The sequence below is a fragment of the Macaca nemestrina genome, chromosome 8, assembly GCF_043159975.1.
Source record: "Macaca nemestrina isolate mMacNem1 chromosome 8, mMacNem.hap1, whole genome shotgun sequence".
Lineage (NCBI taxonomy): Eukaryota > Metazoa > Chordata > Mammalia > Primates > Cercopithecidae > Macaca > Macaca nemestrina.
In genome coordinates, this window is record NC_092132.1 from 84,452,194 (window position 1) to 84,475,421 (window position 23,228).

A 23,228-nucleotide genomic window follows, 5' to 3' on the forward strand; every position below is an offset into this window, starting at 1 on the left:
GTGTTCAAAGTGCAGGTTGCAAATGAGGCAACTATATGAAGACTCTGCCAGGCCCTTAGGTTTTAGGAGTAAAGCCACAACCACTTGGCAAGAATTATTTTTCTGTTGAGAAAAGATTGCTACTGGACCCTGATGGATGCTGCAAATTTAATCATAGAAAACCAGGTGAACCTGAGCTCTGCATTATGAAGTAGGTTTTATCTCATCCTCCCAGCCAAAATTCAGGCATTCCCCAAAGCACCATCACTTAGGCTGTGCAGATCCTGAAAGCATAAGAAAATTGTATGGGCAGATGGCTCGCACTCACAGGTACATTGCCTACTATGTTATGACCCTTCCCTCATCCTATACCTAAGCCTCATGGAGAATCCTCCTGATCAGTTGACTGAAAATGGAAAAACAAATCTGTGTGTATATGACTTTGCACAGTGTGTAGGTGTTTGCTGGGAGTAGACTGCTAAAGAGTGACACTGACTCTTGAAAAACAGTAAAGAAAGGCAATCATCCCAGCATAACTAATTGGTTCTTCTCATTCTGTATTTTACCAAGAAGGAGATAGGAGTTGAGGTCAGGCTGTGTGGACAGTGGTTAATTGTTTGACCACCTAGTAAAAACTTAGTAAAGAGCAAGACTTAAGAGTTGGTGACCAGATCAGGGAAAGAATGTAGACTGACCTCTGAGAACAGGCACAAATAATGCCATGATAAGACTCACCAAAATTCCTCCCAGTGAAGAAGGCGCTCTTTAATAAGGTGGACATGACCATCCTCTCGGGATATCAGTCAGCCACTATCCCCAGAAACCCAGTGCCACCCAACAGGTACATGACGTGAGAGGCCATGGAGGGAGGAAGCTATGCAAGGGCTCAGAGACAAGCACGGGCCCTCACCTGGCTGCATATCCCACTTGCCTACTTCAGTGACAAACCCTGAATGTCAATGTGGCACCAAAATCAGGAGCAGCAGCTTGCCTTCTGGTAGCCTGTTGATTACACTGAATCTTTTCCATAACTGTAGAGGTAGCAATTTGTCATCACTGGAATAAAGACTTATTTTGAACCTGGATTGCATTGACATTCCTTCCTAACAAGCTTCTTCCTTCATGGCCCACATGGCCTTCATGAACACCTTATTAGTCATGATGGTATCTCATACTCACATAGAATTGCTTCTCACTAAAGCACTTTTTTTTTTTTTGAGATGGAGTCTCACTCTGTCGCCCAGGCTGGAGTGCAGTGGTGCAATCTCGGCTCACTGCAAGCTCTACCTCCCAGGTTCAAACAATACTTCTGCCTCAGCCTCCCGAGTAGCTGGGACTACAGGTGCATGCCAACCTGCCTGGCTTATTGTTTGCATTTTTAGTAGAGACAGGGTTTCACCATGTTAGTCAGGCTGGTCTCGATCTCCTGACCTCAGGTGATCAGCTCGCCTTGGCCTCCCAAAGTGCTGGGATTACAGGCGTGAGCCACCACACCTGGCCTAAAGCAGTTATTTTTGAGTGAAAGAAGACAGGCAACGGGTTGAAGTCTATGGGATTCTCCAAGCTTGCCTTGTAGCCCACATCTCAGAAGTAGCTGCCCTTGTAGAACAGCAGCATAACCAAATGAAGACTCAGTTCTAGAAACAGCAAATGTTGGGGGAAATCCTTGCTCTTAAACTAAATGATATTGCCAGTGAATCATCATTTTTGACCTGCATAAATAGTGAGTTCATACCACTCGATGTAACAGTTTGGGACATACAGAAAGTGGGAACCAGTGATCCACACGCAGTTGATCCTTCCTGTGAATAGGGATGGTTGGAGGAATAGTAAAGCCTCACAACCACTTGCAGCTATTTTGTTTTCTGACCTCCTAGCTCTGGGCTTTATTAGAGGTCTTCATAAATAAGGGAAAAATATAAGAAATAAGGCGAGGCAGCAACGGTTCCATTGTAAATTTGAAGCTGAGACTCACACCTGGACATTTCAAAGTCCTCTTGCCACTGGATTGAAAAAACAGTGTAGGCCGAGGCAGGTGGATCACCTGAGGCCAGGAGTTGGAGACCAGCCTGGTCAACATGGTGAAAACCCGTCTCTACTAAAAATACAAAAATTAGCCAGGCATGGTGGTAAGTGCCTGTAGTCCCAGTTACTCAGGAGGCTGAGGCAGGAGAATTGCTTGATCCCAGGAGGCAGAGGGCTGCAGTAAGCTGAGATCACACCACTGCACTCCAGCATGAGACCCTGTCTAAAAAAAAAGAAAGAAAGAAGGAAGGAAAGAAAGAGAAAGAAGAAAGAAAGAAAGAAAGAAAGAAAGAAAGAAAGAAAGAAAGAAAGAAAGAAAGAAAGAAAGAAAGAAAGAAAGAAAGAAAGAAAAGAAAGAAAGGAAAGAAAGACAGACAGAAAGAAAGAAAGAAAGAAAGAAAGAAAGAAAGAAAGAAAGAAAGAAAGAAAGAAAGAAAGAAAGAAAGAAAGAAAGAAAGAAAGAAAGAAAGAAAAACAAAAAAGGAAGTGTGGTGTGTGAGGGTGGGGGATAATATGGGTTTTGATAGAAGTAATCCATCTACTAAGAAAGAAGAAATGGAGTTCTGCTCTGCAGTGGACAATAGGCGCATAGATGGGGTCAGGGGGATTCCCTGGGGTGCCCCAGAGAACTGCAAGGTTCTTGCAACCTGGAGTTGGTGAGTTTTGCTAGGTTTCCTCTTCCTGCATAAATGAACCAACTCTCTTTCTACGTAAGTGAACCAGAGTTGGTTGCCATAACTTGTATCTAAGAACTCTGCCACACTGGGCTATGCCAGGTCATAGCTGTAAAATGGAGGTAAGAAAATTGACCACGGATAGGCTGATGGTTAAGGACATGGATTTATGTATCAGAGAGTTCTTGATTTGAGTCCTTTCTCTGCCACTGTCTAGTGGCATCATAGGGAAGTTACCTGACATTTCGAAGCCTGTTTTCTCATCTATAAAATAGGAATGATGATAACATCCATATCGTAGGCTTTTGTAGGGATTAAATGAGATAATCCATATAAAATGCATATAGCAAGGATTAATAGTGTTAGCTATTATAATCTATGTTTTATTTGAATTGATATGAGTCTTAACAAAAAAATACCCAACATTATACAATGCTACTTATTATCTAGGCTGTATCTGCCCCTTTCTTTTTCCTTCCACACCATCCTTGTTCTTGATGATTAACTACAGTTCACCCTTGCGAAGGTGGGAAGAAGGGCATTTTGTGTGCTGGTGGAAGAACTGGGGTGAGAGAAAGCATACCCGAGTGTTAGTACCTGCCTCTCACCAGCTGGGTGGGCTGAAGAGAGTTGGTTCTTTCTCATAACTTGAATAGGTTGGATTCCTCCAGCTTTTTGCAGCTCCAGCATGTGAGGGCATAAGGGGAAGGCTGTGCTTCTGCTGGACCAACACATCTCTGTGGTATGTCCCGTGATGGGGAAGTTGATAGGTGACAGATAAAATAAAAAATTATTCAGATCCCAACTTTCCCCAGCACCAGACCCAATGACATTTCCCCCCAGATATTTCAGTCAAAAGGATTAGACCTTTCTGAGTTAAGACCTTAATGAGTTAAGACATAGAAAATACTTAGAACAACTTATAGGGTAACCATATAAGTATAAACCATGATACTACACACTTCTTAGATGTGTAAAGCTCAAAAAAATGTTCCAAGTTATTATTTGTTTCCTTTAAAAAAACAGGAAGTGAAACTGACTTGGAAAAAATGACCCAACCTTTATAGAATAGGCAAGATCTGAGTAATTTACTGAGTAAACAAATAACCTGGGAAAGGAAAAGATCTAGTAACCCTCAGAATGTTGAATGAGGGATAATTACTTGGGATATGATGTCATTACTTTACACATTTTATCTTTAATTCTGATTAAGGTTTTCTGAATTTTATTCCCCTAACTAAATTTATTCTTCTAACTAAGTGTATTTTAAAGTGTTGACTAAACAAAGCATTCTAGAGAAAGGCCCAGCAGGGAGTATACATTTAATAATGCACAGTGACTACATCCTTGTAAATTACAACTCTCCTATTCTTGTCTTTCTCACAGGTATGCTGAAATGACAGAGAGTGATCATTAAGTATCTTTCAAATGTTATTATACTTAACAAAAAAAGTAGCGATGTCTTGAATGACAGGCTCTTAATTTAGGTAATGAAGCTTTCACAGGATTATGGGAAAAATATTTTCTTTCTTTTTCGTTTTTTTTTTTTTTTTTTTTTTTTAGATGGAGTCTTGCTCTGTCGCCCAGGCTGAAGTGCAGTGGCGCGTTCTTGGTTTGCTGCAAGCTCCGCCTCCTGGGTTCACCCCATTCTCCTGCCTCAGCCTCCCGGGTAGCTGGGACTACAGGCGCCAGCCATCACGCCCCACTAATTTTTTATATTTTTAGTAGAGACAGGGTTTCACTGTGTTAGCCAGGATGGTCTTGATCTCCTGACCTCATGATCTGCCCACCTCGGCCTCCCAAAGTGCTGGCATTACAGGTGTGAGCCACCACGCCCGGCTGGGAAAAATGTTTTCTAAAGCAATAAAACTGGCATGGTTTCAGAAAATATTATCATCTATTTAGAAAAAAGAAGGATCAACAACACACCATTAGAACTAATCAAGAGTTTAGAAAGTTTGTCAGTGTGATCAACCTACTAAAATGAATAACAGTTTTTATGCCAGAAAATACCCAACAAGAAATTTTAAAATAAGATCCTTCATTCATAATGGTACCAAAATCTATGAACTGGCCAAGAATCCTGAATTTATCTGTGGAGAAAAGTAAATTTGATTAAAAACGTAAAAGATGATCTGAAAAAATGGGGAGCTATTCCATGCCCTTAGATGGCTAACTTGTTACTGTAAGGATGCAAATGTTTTTAAATTAATCCATGATTTCAATACTATCATAATCATGACTAGGCAGTAAATTTTTGAGGAACTCAAATTTATATTACCATGAATATGGAAGAATAAAACACCTAAATCCATCTTGAAAATAGTCAAGCAGGTATTTCACACTATAAAATAAAGCATAGCATAAAGCCATAGTAATAAAAAAGGTGTGATATTGATGCAAGAACAAAGAAACTAATAGAATATTACACACACACACAGGAACTTAATATGTAATAATAGTGGCACTACAAACCATTAAGGGGCAGAAGTTTTAGTAGCTGATAATGGAAAAATTTTCTCACTATGGAGAAAAGATTGCATGTTGATGTGATAACAAAGACGAAGGTGACACCAGATAGATGAAAACCTGAACGCGAAAGGTGAAACTATAAAGTCAAGAAAACCTAGGATAAGTCTTTTCTGATAGAGGGCCAGAGACTGACTTCCTAAATAAAACCAACTTGGAAAACTAACACCAATAGAAAAATGGCAAAGGGGCTGAACAGGCAGTTTATAAAGATGAAATCAGAAGGTTAACAAACATGAAGAGATACACAAAACTCACTGGTAATGAGAGAAATGCAAAACACAACCATGGGACGTAGATCTGGCAACAAGAAGGTAAGTGATAGGAAATGTTGGTGAGAAAGTGGAGACAGAAAAGTTCATATGCGGCTGGTGAGGTAGATTGACCAGCACAGCCTTTCTGGAGAGCAAACAGTCGTTTCCCAGCTATAATCACCACAGGCACGCATCAATGATCCTTCAGTGCAATTTCATTTCTGGGCACAAATCCTAAGAAAGTTTGCACATGGCTGGGCACGGTGGCTCACGCCTGTAATCCCAGCACTTTGGGAGGCCGAAGTGGGCAGATCACCTGAGGTCAGGAGTTCGAGACCAGCCTGGTCAACCTGGTGAAGCCCCATCTCTACTAAAAACACAAAAATTAGCCAGGCATTGTCATGGGTGCCTGTAATCCCAGCTCCTTGGGAGGCTGAGGCAGGAGAATCGCTTGAATCTGAGAGGCAGAGGTTGCAGTGAGCCGAGGTCGCACCATTGCACTCCAGCCTAGGCAACAAAGTGAGACTCCATCTCAAAAAAAAAAGAAGAAGAAAAGAAAAAGAAAGAAAGAAAGTTTGCACACAAGTTCATAAAAAGACATGAAATGTGAATGCTCTTTGCAGCATTCTTTGTAGTGGTAAGGAGCTGGGGCCAACCTAATGCCTGCCACAGGGAAAGTGGGCCTAAAATGTCGTGGACACAGGCGCTGTGCAGTAGGCTGAACAAGGATCCCCAGAGATGCCCTGCCCTAACTCCTAGAACCTGTGAATGTTACTTTATATGGCAAAAGCTACTTGGCAGATGTGATAAAATTAAGAATCTTGAGATGGGGAGATTATCCTGGGTCACCCAGGTGGCCTGATGTAATCACACCAGTCTATAAAAAGTTCTCGGGAGGAGTCGGGAGAAGGCAGGGTGATGGTTGAAGCAGAGATTGGAGCAACAGGCTTTGAAGATGGAGGAAGGGGTGACAGCCAAAGAATACAAGGGGCCACTAGAAATGGAAAAAGGCAAGGAAGCAGATTCTTCTTTTAGAACTTTCAGAAGGAATCACTTGCCGATACCTTAACTATACCCTAGTAAAATAAATTTCAGACTTCTCCAGAACTGTAAGATAATACATTTGCATTGTTTTCAGTCATTAACTTTGTGATAATTTGTCATAGTAACAATAGTAAACTAAGACATGCTGAGTTCATGCGAGAGTTAGAAGCAATGTAGTATATACACATAGAAACACAAATTAATCTTAAAAATGTCAATGTTACAAGAAAAAAGTTTTTTAAAAATCAGATGTGTGAGTTGGAAAACTCAATTATTTTTAAGATGTCATTCTGCCCAAATTGATACATAGATTCAACATAATCTCAAGCAAACTCTCAGGAGGATTTTTTGCAGAAATTGACAAGTTGATTTTAACATTTATATGGCAATACAGAGGAACTGGAATAGCTAAAACAACTTTGAAAAAGAAGAATAAAGTTGGAGGACTTACATAACTTGACTTCAAGACTTGTCCTAAAGCTACAGTAATCAAGATAGTGTGGTATTCGGCATCAACATAGATTAATAGATCAAGGGAATGAACTCTAAAGTCCAGATGCAACACCAAAAATATGATTCATGGAAGAACAATTTGATAAAATGTGCTTTATCAAAACTCAAAACTTCTGCTTTTCAAAAGACTTTAAAGGGAGTGAAAAGAAGCCACACAGTAGGAGAAGATAGTTGCAAATTAAAGTGTATATATGATAAAGCACTTGTATCCAGATGATAAAAATAACTCCCAAAACTTGATAATGAGAAAACAAGCACTCTGCCCTACAAACTGGCAAAAGATTTTGAACAGACACATCACCAAGAAGACAGATGAATGGCAAATAAACACATGAAAAGATACTCAACTTCATTAATCATTAGACAAATATAAATTAGAACCATTGTAAGATGCCATGGGCCAGGTGCAGTTGCTCGTGCCTGTAATCCCAGTGCTTTGGGAAGCTGAGGCAGGAAGATTGCTTGAGCTCAGGAGTTTAAGACCAGCCTAGGCAACATAGCGAGCTCCTACCTCTGAAAAAAAAAGAAGAAGAAAAAGAAGAAGGAGGAGGAGGAGGAGGGAAAGAAAGAAAGAAAGAAAGAAAGAAAGAAAGAAAGAAAGAAAGAAAGAAAGAAAGAAAGAAAGAAAGAAAGAAAGAAAGAAAGAAAGAAAGAAAGAGAGAGAGAGAAAGAAAGAAGGAAAGAAAGAAAGAAAGGAAGGAAGAGAAAGAAAGAAGAAAGAAAGAAAGAAAAGAAAGAAAGAAAGAAAGAAAGAAAGAAAGAAAGAAAGAAAGAAAGAAAGAAAGAAAGAAAGAAAGAAAGAGAAAGAAAGAAAGAAAGAGAGGGCAGGGCAGGGCAGGGCAGGGCAGGGCAGGGCAGGGCAGGGCAGGGAAGGGAAGGGAAGGGAAGGGAAGGGAAGGGAAGGGAAGGGAAGGGAAGGGAAGGGAAGGGAAGGGATAGTTAGCATGCACCTCTAGTCCAAGGTATTGGGAAGGCTGAGGCAGGAGGATCGCTTGAGCCCAGGAGGCTGAGGCTGCAGTGAGCTGTGTTCGTGCCACTGCACTCCAGCCTGGGTGACAAAGCAAGACTCTGACTGAAAAAAAAAAAAAAAAAAAAAAGAAAAAGAAAAGAAAAAGAAAAAAGAAAAGAAAGAAAAAAGCCACTATGTGCTTTTTAGAATGTCTAAAATTAAAAGAACTGCCTATACCAACTGCTGACAAGTATGTGGAGAAACTAAAACATAAACATTTCTGATAGGAAAGTATAAGGCTACAACCGCTTTGGCAGAAAAGTTTGACAATTTCTTAAAAAGTTAAACATAGGTCGGGCACAGTGGCTCAAACCTGTAATCCCAGCACTTTGGGACGCCAAAGTGGGTGGATCACCTGAGGTCAGGAGTTCAAGACCAGCCTGGCCAATGTGGTGAAACCTCATCTCTACAAAAATACAAAAATTAGCTGGACATGATGACAGGTGCCTGTAATCCCAGTTACTCGGGAGGCTGAGGCAGGAGAATCACTTGAACCTGGGAGGCAGAGGTTGCAGTGAGCCAAGATCGTGCCATTGCACTCCAGCCTGGGTGACAAAGCGAGACTCCATCTCAAAAAAAAAAAAAAAAAAAAAAAGGTTAAACATAAACCTACCATGTAATCCAGACATTCCACTTTCATACATTTATCTAAAAGAAACAAAAGCATATGTCTGTTAAAATACTTGTACATGGCCATTCATGGTGGTCTTATTTATAAGAGCTGGAAATCAGACATAACCCAAATGTCCATCCACAGGCGACTAGATAAATAAATGGGTATATTCATACAATGGAATACTCCTCAGCCACAAAAAGAAGTGAACTAATGATGCATACAACATGAATGAATCTCAAGAACAATTATGCTTTGTGAAAGAAGTCAGATAAAAAGTATCATATACCATATAATTCCATTTATGTAAAATTCTTGAAAATACAAACTAACCCACTGAAAGCAGATTAGTGGTTGCCTGGCTATAAGGGGTAGGGGAGGGTAGAGGGTAACAGTAACAGAAACATGAGGAAACCTTAGTGGGAGACAGGTATGTTCGTTATCTTGATTGTTGTGATGCTTCACAGGTGTCAAAAGTTATCTAAACCGGTCGATATAATGTATGCCAATTAGACTTCAACAGAGTGTTAAGATGAACTTGCACAAGTTTAAAAAATAGAATGAGATACGTAACAAGATACCATTTACATAATTAAATATATATGTATATACACACACATACAAACACGACATATTTTGAAAAAATACTAGCAAAAATAAATGCATACATATGTAATGAACACACTAGAAATCTGGCTTCTGGGTGGCTGGGTGGGTGGGTGCTGAGGAACAACACCTGGGGTAAGAGAGAAGAAAGAAACAAAGGACACAGGAGAGAGATGGCATGCGTGCAGACCAATGATGAGCGAGGAGCACAATGAACTAAACTCTGTATGAACAAAAAAAAATTTTCTCTTTATTACAAAAAAAAGTTTCCTAGGTCAACAGGATGCATTTTTGCCTTACTTTAAAAGGGAACATTTCTGAGATTTTAATGAAGCTGATGCAATAATTTTGTCTCCAAAGAAAGGCAGCTTCCATTTTAGTGCTTTTGGAGATAAGCTTGTGGCTTGTATATACCACATCTCTGAAAATCCTGTTAGAAATTCTGCTAGCGGCAAAATGCTGCAATTCAGTAAGGGCATAATTAGCTTGATGTTTATAAAGCTCCATCATACCTTCTACGTAGGCCCATTGCACAGATGTTTAAGTACCATCAAGCTGTGTTTTCATATGTACAGCTAATAATTCCTATCTGTGGTTTCCCTTTAAATAAAGCCAACAGTAGCCAGAAAATGCGCTTACCAGAGGTGTCCCCATGCAAAACATAATTTACTTTTAGTTTATTGCAGAAAAATGTAGGTGGGGGGCAGTTAGAAAATAATTAAAAGTGTGTGCTTCCTCATAACATGCTATCTTACTAACTGAACTTCTAACCTGACACAAATACATTGCATACTGTAACCTGTTTCTCCTGATTATTAACCTTGAGCGTGGCAACCTATAAATCATGCCTGAAACAGCTGGCGCTCAGCATTGCCCCAAAGGTACATGATTACGATCGTTTTATATATATCTTGGTATGCAGACATGAAAAATTCATTGAAGAGGTTGGTATTGTAAGACTTATTGTAATGAATTTTCTCAAAAACATAGATCATGCTTAAAATAGGTGTCTGCTTATTATAATGCAGCCATTTATATCTTCTTGAATTACCTTGCCCATAGCTCAGCCATTTTCTTAAAGTCAAACATGATGATACCTAAATAGATTTACTGCAGTCACTTTGCACTGCTTAAAAGTAGAAGTTTGCCTTTTTTTTTCCCTTTTTTGTTAATACTTAGAGAATCCAAGGGTACAGATTTTTTTTAAAGGGGGGAATTATCTGGAAGACATTCCCTAAAGTCATCCCTATTTACTTGAGTTTGTCAACCATGAACACATAGGGTAGAAAAAAAACCCAAAATATTATGTTTCTCACAACTCACCAAAATGTTGCCCTACTCCTTGCAAAGAATGGCTCATCATATCAACAATTATTAGAATGATAAAATGTTAGAGCCAAAAGGGTCCCCAAGTGTCACTGAGGCCCTCACTGTGCAAATGGAGCAACCCCAGGGAACTGGTGAGTTTCAATCAAGGTCGCACATCTGGAAAGGAGGAGGTCCCTGATGTGGCCCCAGTTCTCAGGTTTGTAATACTGATAGCTGGGAGAGTGTTTATTAGGTGCGGTTCAGGGCTCAGTGCCTGATGCATGTGAACTGGTGGAATCCTCACTGCAGCCTTCTGAAATGGGCTCTAGCATCCATCCCCACCACCATCCGCCTCGTCCTCATTATTGCGACCAGTCATCTGGGGAAACAGGTCCAGAGAAATGACGTAGCTCGCCTGTGGCACACAACCTGCCATTGGCTGAGCAGGACTCAACCAGACTCCCGTCAGCCTGAGCCCATCTAGTGGATCACAGCACAGCGCTGAGTGAACGGCCGCACCACCGGAACTGCTTTCACTTCACCTGGTGGTTTCTTTTTCGTTTTCTGATGGGGTTGGCCAGGCTTGTAAACTGTTGCTATATGAGTTCATGAAAGACACAGTTTATTAGTTTGCTGGGGCTGCCATAACCAGGTACCACAGACTGGGTGGCTGAAACAACAGACATCTCTTTTCTCACCGTTCTGGAGGCTGGAAGTCCAAGATCAAGAGGTCAGCAGGGTTGGCTTCTTGGGGGCCTCTCTCCTGGGCTTGTAGATGGCCGCCTTCTTCCCGTGCCCTCAGGAGGTCTTCCCTCCGTCTCTGCCTGTGTCCTAATCTCCTCTTCTTATAGACACCAGTCAGGTTGGAGCAGGACCCATCCATACGAACTCATTTTCCATTAATCCCCTCTTAAAGGCTCTGTCTCTAAATGCAGTCCCATCCTGAGGCGCTGGGGCTGTGGTTTCAGCGCGTTCATCTGGGGAGGACACAGTCCACTCCCTCACACATGTGCCTTCTTCTGGTGAGAACCCTACTTACAAAAACACCAATTAGAAACAAACAGCCTCAGTCGCTGTACGTGCATTGATCTTCATTCTTTACCTGACGCGAGCTGTTAAAACCAGCAGCACCTCACTTGCTGTGCCCTTTAAAACTGAGTTTGGGAAGGAAGAGCTAGTTTCCCGCAGAGGCGCTCCATGCCCACCGTGCAGCCCCATCCATCGCGCACCTGTGCCCAGCGCGGCCGCAGTCCGCCCTTTCCACCCACCGCGGGACCCAGAGGCGTCACTGCTGTGTGGAGCCCTGGCCTTCACGACTGAACAGCATAGCATCAAATGATATTAATAAAATAAGAGGGCAGAAATTCAGACTCCCCAAAGGTGGGCACCTTATGCAGAAACCCTTTTTCCTTTCACCTTTGCCTCCTCCTGGGAAGGAGGAAAGCTGAGGACAGCTCTCCAGGGCCCGTTGTGTTTTGTTTGATTTTTTGACTGAAGGGTGAGTAACAACAAGAGCGTGGTCCTGAGTGTGCTGGGGCTGAGGGCGTGGCAGCCGTGGGCACTGTTTGCCATCTGGCAGGGGCGGGCACACCTTGGCCACCCAGGAACCTGTGTTAGCTTGGCAGGGATGCCAGTCAGGCCCTATGGCCAGCTTCCAGAAGCCAGACAGGGAGAAAGGACTAATTTCTGTCTTCTGGCTTTGTGTGAGGGCCTAGGGGAGGGACCTCAAGGTAATTCAGATTGCCTAGAAATTCTATCAGCCTCTATGCTCATGAATGAGGAAAAGAATTCATTCCACTAAAAACAAACACACACAAAGCACTGGACAGATACAATGGGGCAACACTCTCTGTGGTACTGTCACCATTCAGGGACAGCATGCACAATAGTTGACATTGTGAACGTGTTTATTTTGTACCAGTCTAAGTAGTTCTACAGGCATTATCTCATTCAGTCTTCAAAACTGGCCTGCACGGAAGGTGGTATTACCATCCCCACTTGGTGCAGAAGTAAAAGGAGGCTGTCCCAACTGCTGGCTGTCACACAAGCGGGAAAAGAGTCCCCTGGGCAGGAGGCATTTTGCAGGGAATGTTCCATTTGCCTGTGGTTTCTCCTCTTCAGGGATTGGTTTTTCATCAGTTTTCCATTTCTGAAGTGGCATTAAAAGTAATCCCCAATCACTCAAAGCTGCTTTTCTGGCTCTCTTATTATCCTCTCACAAAGGACGTCACAGGTGCTTTGAGGCCCAAACGAAATTTAGGGACCCTCTCTCTAGAAAAATACATGCACACATAACTATGCATCCAAATTCAGGGGATTTAGGGCCATCCACATCCCCTCCCACAAAGCCCATCCACGGACCCAGGTTAAGAACCCTTGTTTTACAGCAGGATTTTTCAAAGTGCAGGCAACTAACCACTACTGCATCATTAAGTCAGTTTAGAGGAGAATGATCTCTTATTTACTTATTCTAATGAAATAGAATACAACAGAAAATATTAGAATGTATTGGAATAAGAGTATTGGGAAGCTTTAAAAACAATTTTCATCCAAATCTGGAAGTGTACGAGGCCCCAGGGCTACTTGTATTGCTCACTGGTGTTTGAGAACTGACTTTCTAGAAGCCTTACCTCTTCCCACCCACTCCAAGCTCAAGTCTGCACTGCTGTCGTCAGCCAAGAACTGCGTGTTTCAGGACAGGCAGAAGCCTCATTTCTATAGAACACTCCTTATAAGCCAAAACCACTCCGGCCATTTGCTCAGTGTTTTTAGGCTTTACTCTCCTGTACCACTTCTTTAGAATTTGTCAAATGATGCGAAGTTTTTAAAGTGATCATTTATTGAGTGCCAGTTCAGTGCCAGACGCTAAGAACTTTGCATATTCAGGATTTCTTTTCTTTTTTTATTTTTTCAAGACAGAGTCTTGCTCTGTTGCTCAGGCTGGAGTGCAGTGGCACGATCTCAGCTCACTGCAGCTTCCACCTCCCCGGTTCAAGCAATTCTTCCACCTTAGCCTCCCAGGTAGTTAGGATTACAAGTGTCTGCCACCATGCCTGGCTAATTTTTTGTATTTTTAGTAGAGACGGGGTTTCATCAAGTTGGCCAAGCTGGTCTCAAACTCCTGACCTCAGGTGATCCATCTGCCTCAGCTTCCCAAAGTGCTGGGATTACAGGTGTGAGCCACCACGCCCGGCCATATTCGGGATTTCTAATCCTCACACAACACTAGAAGGAAGGCATTATCATTATTATGCTTCCAAATTTACAAATGAGGAAGGTGAGACTCAGAGACGAACTTGCTCTACGGCACTGCCACTGTGTGTGTGTGGTGGGAGGTACCTGGTTGCTGTCATTATGTGGTAGAGAAACCACACTATGTGATCTGGAGTCCAAAGACCTGCCTGCAAGATTCAACTAAACCACTTGCTAACCTTGCATCACGGAACCTTATTTCTGTAATCTCTAAAGTCACAACTGGCCTATTTCAAAGTTGTATCCATTGAGACAATGCATGGATAAATGCCCTGAAATCTGCAAAGCATGGGCAGATCTGTTGTTTATATTACCTACCTCAGCAACACTCTTAGGCCCTGGAAGAACCCTGATTATATGCTTTTTCTCTCACCCTTACCCTCCAACACGCCCCTCCAATTGCACATTAAATACTTCCCAATTGGTTGCTACTTAAGGACGAGAATGTTACCTATTATTCCCTTTGTTTAGCATAACCCTGGCATGGCTTTCAAAAGAAAGTGTCCTTAATACACAAAAAGACTCCATGACATTTGTCCCTAAGACAGCGGAGACTCAATGTGGAAAGGCCGAAAGCAAAACATGGCTGCATTTAGTCCATCAAGCAAGAATGTCTAGCTACAGAAGGAAATCACCTTGTGGACACCAGCAACAGGAAGCCATCCTCAGGGCATTGCTGCCTCCGTTTTTAGGTCACCATCGGCAGCACCTAAGAGAAGGGGAATATCATGATCATGTTGATGCAGGAGAGATGTGAGTCTTAGAAATTTAACTGAAGTTACTAAACTTTTTTCTTTTTTGCAATAATTCAGAAGCCTAGATGGTTTACACTTAAAGCAAAACAAGATTAGTTTAAAGCTGTTCCTGTTCTGGATAGTGATCTGGTGCAGGAAGCTAAAATTACAAGGAGCAAGGACAACCGATCAAATCCACATGTCCTCTCCCAGGGTCTCTGGGCTCAGTACCTTCCTCATTATTCAACACATTTAGCCACAGCTGACAATCAAGTGGCTAGGATAATTTGTACCTGTAACAGCTATTAAAACAGTAAGTTTGTCTAACCCTTCAAGTTGTTGTGGATTTCAGCATCTCCTTGAAGGCAGGGAGCACATCAAGCCCTGTACATACAATCCATGAGAATAAATGTGCCAGATCAGCATGCACCTAAAATCTGCAGATGCGTGTCCAGAAGCGGGTATATCGTAGTACAAAATAAAATTGTAAACTAATTTGGGTAAGCTTTCTGACCAGCACAGGCATGCTGGAAGCATGTCAGCTGGAGATGACATTTTGGCCATTTAGTCATTTGAGCTCCAAATACAAGAAACACCAAGTGATTCTCAAAGTTGCTCTTCTTCTTGCATATATTTCACAGCATGTTCTCCTAGGCTTATACACCTTGGAAGGCCACTGTTGTTTTGCTCATTTGGCCTGCCCCCAAACACATAAGAAAGCAACATAAATACAAAAAGCTTTGGTTTCCCCGACATCCACATTGTAAACAATATTCAGGTTTTTGTAGTTACTATCCCCAACAGCAAGATTTTAATGATCATAAACAATTGATACCTGCACAGTCCTCAGCAACAGATGGTTTTATGGTTGAAATGTAAAGGGACATTTTCTGCTTTAATTTTATCCCCCACTGCCATCACCACGTATTCTGATGGTCAATGAAATTCTTTTCACAAAGGGGACTAGAGGCTGGGGGCTGATGGGCAAGCCAGCACTTTGTCATTGAGTTGCCACGGCTGTGTTACTAACAGAACACACAGGTTCTATGCAAACTGGGACTCCCAAGAAAAGGAGTTTGCGGGGGGCAGTTTGTAACTTTATGTTTTGGAGAGTAAAATTTTTTTCATGGTTTTAAGTAACCCTTGGGGCAATTCTGAGTCAGTCCAGCTGTTCCTCAGAAGCTAGCCATGGCTGGAGGAGCAGAAACCGGGAGCTGAGAAACAGGCCAGCCTCCTCGGGGGAAGAACAATGCCTCCGCAGTCAGACACAATGGCCGCCTCTCATTTTCCACCAACTCTCACAATAAGATGGAAAGGACCATGGAGCTGCCTTGCAGGGCCCCCTGAGCCTAGAGAGAGAACATTCGCTCTGCAGCTACAGATATGCAAATCCGCTGTGAGAGCTACAATAGCCTAGGAAAGCCCCGTGGGTGGGGACAGATGAAGCAACACTGTTCTGCTGGGGCTATTTTCCATCCTTGTAGGAACCATAGGTTCCAGACTTTGTCATCTCAATTTCTACAAGCTGGGGCTGGCTTTTAGGGCCATTCAGATACAAGGTAGAAGAAAGGGCAATATTCACTATCCAGAAATCCTAGAGAATATCCTCAGTAACGTGCAGAAATATTCAGATTGTTGGTTGCATAGATCATATCATTAACTCAGCATGGATATAAAGCCTGCCTGTTAATTTTTTTTTTTTTTTTTTACTTGAGCATCTTTCAGGCATTCTTCAATAATCACTTCTGTGATGCAGCATGAGATTCTGGAACTTTCTGATTTGTTCTTCAGATCACACCATCAGTTGTTTATTAAAATACCTTGTAGCTTGATCTATTTTAGGTTTTTGTTTAAGATCCTGGACCTGAATTAACATTGATGATGGGTTTATCCTAAAACAGATGGGCCACAGCTAGCCACCACATTCGCTGGAAAAGTCTGAATTCTAGTTCTGGCCACCACACTTGTGTACTACTCGGCCTTGGGCAAATGACCCTGCCTCACCTGGTGAAGGGGTGGTGGCAACAAGACCGGCCTAACTTACCAGGGTGTGGTGTGGATGAACTCACCAGTGCCTATTAACAAACACAAATGTTGAATTCTGAAATGTTGAGCTTCCCAATTCCTAGGGAAACATGGTGAAACATGTCAAACAGGATGAGTTTTCCAAACTGTCATGTGCACTCCCTTAAACTATTAAATTTACAGCCTGCTTAGGTTTCAGTCATCCAGCCTATAACCAAGTTGATGTCTCTTGAACTGAGGCTGACAATTATGAGGTTTTGGATTGCAAACCATTGCAGTACCTGGCTCCTGTCACAGAAGAGAATCAGGTTTCTCTCATTTGTAATCTTGAAATCGAGCTTTCAGATCAAAATGCAGAGGCGGCAAGGGGACAATGGAGGAAGCCACCTGGAGTATAAAGTGATTCCTAAGCAGTATTTTGACTTAGTGCTACTATTTATTATACATTAGAAAACTATTAGGCTGTCCTTTAGCTACAACTCCAAATTTATCATGACATTTGTCTTGGAGCCCAGGAAGGACCTCATGAGAAGGGAAGGCTCACAGCACGATCCAACTGTGGAGAGGCACCAGCACACTTAAGTAGCATGCCTGCAAACATGTGAAATGGGATTCTGCCATCTTTGTTCAAGTGAAGAATATTTCAACCTGCTTAGGAGCTAAACACATTTTTAGAGTAAATCATTCTGCCGGGCGCGGTGGCTCACGCCTGTAAGCCCAGCACTTTGGGAACTGAGGCAGGCAGATCACTTGAGGTCAGGAGTTTGAGACCAGTCTGGCAAACATGGTGAAATCTCATCTCTACTAAACATACAAAAATTAGCCGGGCATGGTGGCAGATGCCTATAGGCCCCGCTATTCAGGAGGCTGAAGCAGGAGAATCTTGAACACGGAAGGCGAAGGTTGCAGTGAGCCGAGGTCATACCACTGCTCTCCAGCCTGGGTGACAGAGCAAGACACCATTTAAAAAAAAAAAAAAAGAGTAAATAGTTCTGAAAGTAAAGATATTAGATGTAAAAATATTTGAAATTTTTTCACTACCTTATTCTTTAATTTCATTTAAATTACATAGTACACATTTGATTAAGGAGATCCAAATTAAAATTCAACTCTACATCTGTAGATCCAAAACAAGGTTTATAGACCAATAGATCTATCGGGACGGTGGCGCTATGTTGCACTGCAAAAAATAACTTATAATACTTAGAAAACGATCATCCTAACCCTTACCAGAAAATCTTCAAATTAAGCGGCTCCTCTGCCAAAAATCTCAGTGGTGAAATGCTTAGAGTCTTACATTAGGTAAAATATTTCAGAAGGTAATTTATTCATCTATTTTGCCAAATGTAGCTTATTTTACTACATCTGTAAAACTGTGGTAAATCTTACCTGTGCTTAAGAAAACATAAAATTGCTCATTAGAGAGCCAAGTTGAATGAATAAGATGTATTCTAACTTTTAAGTGCTTGTTAGAAGTCATTTACATTGTTTTGCTTCCTAATTTAAATTTATTGATGGCCCTAGAGACACAGAGATGTTTGCTGTAACACACATTGCTTCAACAACACTCATTCTCACCTCCTCTGTCAGAAGTAATTTCTAAAAACTCTTCCCACAGATAATTAACAAATAATTTTCATTGAACTAAAAAGAAAATTTTGTAACAGACATGATGGAAAAATTTCTTTTCCCAGTATCTTCTTCTAACAGTAATCACAACATTCTTATTTTAAAAAAACAGCATGGTGAACGTTCTTTATCTGTTAGTTTTTAGTAGTAGTCCTGAAGAATACAAATTATTCACTGAGAAGTTCATTTAAATTGGAGGGTCTACCTCTTCAAAACATATCCCAAGTCCATCCACGGCTTTCATTCTCCATTACTGCCCACTACCTTGACCCAAGGCTGCTACAGCCATCTCACAACTGGAATTCCTGACTCCCCTTTACAAGGGAGTTTTTTGAACTGCAGACATAATGATCTTTCAAAAACAAGAAAATGACCATTTTTTTCTGCATAAAACCTTCAGAAGACTTTCTACAGCACTTAGCATGAAACCCAAATCCTCCACCAGGGCCATCCAGGCCCTATGTAATCTGACCACGCCTCCCAAGTTTTCAAAGCAGATGGCCTCTCCACTCCTTATTCCAAGCTCATTACCAACTCAAGGTCTTTGCATTTGTCATTCCTTTAGTCTGGACCATTCTCCAACTACATCTCAGTCTGCCTACTGCTCATCACTCAGGCGTGAGCTGTCTCCTCCATAGAGAGCTCTTTCCTGGCCATCCTATCACCTTATTTAAGTCTTCCTTGCTCTGCAAACATTTTATTTGTATTCTGTTATCCATCTCTTCGTACTAGGATATAAGCTGCATGACGGCAGGGGACTAGTCTGTTTGCTTTCATTTCTATATTCCCAGCACAGCCTCTAGCACACAGCACCCAATGTTGCTGATGAATGTTAATTACACTAGCACAGTGCTTAGGAGCCTGGGCTTTGGAGTTAGATCAATCAGGGTTCAAATACCAGGCTAGCAATTTACTATCTCAGTAACTTATTTGGACAAATTCTTTTTAAAGACTTGATTTCTTTATAAAATAGAAGTATTTGTGGGGCAAAATAAATCCAAATTTAAATGAGGTAGGTGGGATTCATTTCCTTAGCCAGAGTTAAGGCTCTAATTCAAGACTTTCTCTTAATTCCCAACCTCAAACTTAAGATGTTATGAAGGGGGAAAAACAGCAAACTTTCAGTCATCCTTTTGTCATGATTTTCTTTCAGAGACCTAAAAGTGCAGTGTTTTAGGAGCATATACACAGGCTTCTGCAGTCAGACGGCCTGAGTTCAAGTCCTGCTCCTGCACTTAACTGCTGGCAGTGATACCAACTCCCAGGCCTCAGCCTCCTCAGGGAAGAACAGCACTTCCATCAGGGAGCAATGCCAGGAGAACCCTTGGCAGCTCAGTGCTTCCTCCACGCTAGGCACACCATCACACCCATTAGTATCTCACTGAATTGAAAATACTTCTTACTCATGCCTGTAATTCCAGCACTTTGGGAGGCCGAGGCAGGCGGATCACAAGGGTCAGGAGATCCAGACCATCCTGGCTAACACGGTGAAATCCCGTCTCTACTAAAAATACAAAAAAATTAGCTGAGCATGGTGGCAGGCGCCTGTAGTCCCAGCTACTAGGGAGGCTGAGACAGGAGAATGGCGTGAACGCAGGAGACGGAGCCTGCAGTGAGCCGAGATCACACCACTGCACTCCAGCCTGGGCGACAGTGAGACTCCGCCTAAAAACAACAAAAATAAAATGCTTCTAACTTAGGTAGATTCAAGATCTACTACCAAGAATGAATTTCACTGGAAGAACAAAATGCATTTTCCAATATGAAAATGTGAATGACATTAAAGCCATGTCAACAGATGCTGGAAGGCGCACATAACAAGCCAGTGAGCCCCATCAACTCAGGGGTCCTCTGGCCATGAGCAACTGATGGCTTTGCTTTGAAGATCATCAATGCTCTTCAAATCTTATTCTAACAGTGTCACGTTATATTCTCTATTTACAGAGGCTCATAGGAAAATTTCCAATACTACAAAGAACTTTTAAAAAACACCCTTTAATGACTCATTTTATTAAGCAAATTCTCCCTGCTAACATCTTTGTTACTTAAATACTTAAATTCCCTATACTTTAGGCAGATCTAGTTTTTACTTTTCGGTGTTTGAATAATTCCCTTTCAAAAAATATTCTCTTCAAGGCACTTTCCTCCAATGTGCACAGCCCATTCACTTTCAGCAGACAACGGTGATGATAAATAAAAGCCATCACAGGATCTGTAAGGTGGACGGTTCACGTTGTTCCTTTCCCAGAATCATTAAGGGGCATAAATGAACTGAATCTCATTGTCTGGGAGGAATTTGGACCACCTGTCTGGCAGCACACTGGCTGGGGGTGGACTGTGTGCGGACGTCCTGGGGGGAGGGTGTGGAGGAAGGCAACACACACAAAACACTCTCGTCCACATCCCTTCCTCTGCTTTTTAACTGGATGAAAATATGGCTTTGTGTTGGTTCAGGTGACATAAAAAGGTGAAAACAGTAGATCTCAAATTATATTTTACTTTAAATATCAAAGGTCGAAAAGGGGTCCACAAATCAGTAGCTCCTGAGACCGTGCGTGCGCGCGTGCGTGCTTAAGTCGGTCTGTTTCAATTCCACATGGGTTTTTCCACACACTGGTTCCTGGCATCGAGCGCTGGTCTGCAGGACACCAGAGTGCCTTTGTGTCCCTTGCTGACACTACTGCATTGTGTTTTTCTACCCATTAACCAAGGATAAATGACCTAGATATTGTGCCTATTAAAGCCTCATTTTTCTTTTGCCCTTTTGTTCTTCAGTGTACCACATTATCACACGCTGCACACATTTCTAAGTATTCTCAGTCTCAGATGCCCTTTTGAGGGAGTAATAGGAGCTTTTTGTATGCATTTCTGTTGAGATATCTGGAGTGGAATTATGTGAGAGTAATTCAAGGTTTTCTTTCCTGTCTAGTCTTGGAGACAGTTTAGTGTATTACTAAAAGCTAATCTAGTATAAGAGGATATATCAAGAAACTACAAAAGCCAGAATGCTGTATTTGCATCTATTGCGAATACAAAAAATAGAGTGAACACCAGTTTCCCTATATACTACATTCTATAATTACATCTCTGCATATCATGGGTCACTTTTATTAAAAGCATCATTACTACAGTTGGCAGCAATTTACATTTTATCTTACATGATAGCAGTTTTCCAAGAAAAAAATAAAAGGACATCACAACAAAGAAAAACAATACATTTACAAAGTCATGTCTGTAAACTTCAAGGCTAGTTTAGAGCTGAGGTAATGCTGTTTTAGCTTTGTGGCTAAAGTAACAAAGTCCTTTAATTTAAAAAAGGTACCTGATTCTCTCTTCTCTCACTCTTTATTTATTCATCTATTTATTTTGTTTTTACCAGTGCATTACAAGACCACAAGACAATGGAACTGTAGTTCTGTCTGGCAAGAACCCTCCCAGTAGGTGAGTTTTCCAAAGGGACCCTTCACATTCAACAGCTGCCTTATTATTGCTGCGCCTCGGGACAGAGGCGTTCACACTAGCGTGGAGATTGTCAGAGTGGGTGGATGTGTGTGGATGCGCGAGTGTGGGAACCCCATACAGTCAAAAAGGGAAACAAATGAGCAAGGATGATATGTATGGTAAATTTCAGCTTGACCTTCACAGCAAAAAAATTAAAAATTAAAATTAAAAAATTAAATATATAACTTCATACTTCCTTTGAGCAGCACCTTCTTCCATTAGTGCCCCTCAGTTACAAATTGCTCTTTATTATAATACCAATGGTACCAAGAGAAAAAAAAAAAGCAGAGCATTATGTAAGTTTCCTTAAAAAGACATGATCACCTCTCAAATTTCATCTCTCCTAGGGATAATAAATAATGCACTGCACAATACTTAATGACCAAGATACCTTTTGACACACCTGTATAACATGACTTGAACTTTTTTTTTTTTTTGCTACACTATGTTACAGAACAGCTTATAAAACTAGGTATGAACATTAACTGTGAGTGTAAACAGTAGGACTACCACTTGTCAAAAGTTTTAAACACTTGAACTGGAACTGGTACTGGTTATTCATCATTTTCATTGTTTTCTATTTCGTCCCCCCCATCAAGTGAGTCTAGCTCTTCACCCTGTGCTATTTCGTCTTCTAAGAGGGAGGACTCTGCAGTCTTATCCAGGCTCTCCTCGGCATCGCTGCCTCCAAGGGTCTCTCCATCTTTAAAGGGTCCTCCCTCGGCCTTGTCAGCAGCAGCCTTTTCTTCGCTTGAGCCCACGGCATTCTGAAGTCCTGCCAATGCTGGGAACCCAGGCAGCGTCAATCCCCCCAGTCCTGGAGGTAGAAACATGGATGGGTAGAAGAGGCCTGGGGCCATGGTGGACAGGAGGAAAGGGTTGAAGGCTAGTGGGTTTGAGGGCAATCCGGCCGGGGCAGTAGCAGCACCAACAGATCCATTCGCAGAGTCAGCAGCCGAAACAGCATCTGTGCTTTTCTCAGAGTCTTTGTTCTCGTCTTCATTCTCATTTCCTTTCTCCTCTCCTTTTGAAGTGCTGTCTTCCGGTTCTCCTTGACTAGAAGCAGTAGTGGTGTTTCCAGTAGCAGCTGACAGAGGGTTATTCAACAGCCCGCCCAAGCCAAACACGTTGGGCAGGCCCGCCATTCCTGGCAGCATCAGGGGCAGCACAGCAGCAGGGTTCTTCGCATCGCCTCCGGCGGTGGCAGCTGTTGCCAGTCCTGGAGGGAAGCCCATGAGGCCTGCCAGCTGGAGCGACTGGAGATTCTGGAGATTCTGAAGGCTCGTCAGGTCCATTCCAGCAAACAGGCTGTTCACCAGCAAAGGGTTGATCCCTGACGTGGAGGCCACAGCAGCAGCGGCCGCGGCTGCTCTGGCGATCTCACTTTTGGGCCTTCTTCCTCTTCTGCTCGCTCCCTCTCCCCGCACCACAGGCCCAGTGAGAAGGCGGTCAAACATCGACTCGGGAACAAAACCCTGGAGGAGAGGGGAGGCAAACAATGGCTATAAAGGCTGCCGAAGACAACTTGATCTC

At 42.2% G+C, this 23,228-nt stretch overlaps 1 protein-coding gene across 10 annotated transcripts in view; it reads right to left on the reverse strand.

The window, feature by feature from the left end:
* Positions 1-20,671: 20,671 nt before the first annotated feature.
* Positions 20,672-23,228, reverse strand: part of LOC105482232 (chromodomain helicase DNA binding protein 7) — a 187,697-nt gene continuing 185,140 nt past the window's right edge. For all 10 annotated transcript variants that reach the window (XM_011742258.3, XM_011742254.3, XM_011742255.3 and 7 more), the window contains one exon: positions 20,672-23,170. In XM_011742258.3, coding sequence (XP_011740560.1) covers positions 22,250-23,170 — 921 coding nt within the window. In that variant the 3' untranslated portion in view covers positions 20,672-22,249. The remainder of the gene's footprint in view (positions 23,171-23,228) is intronic.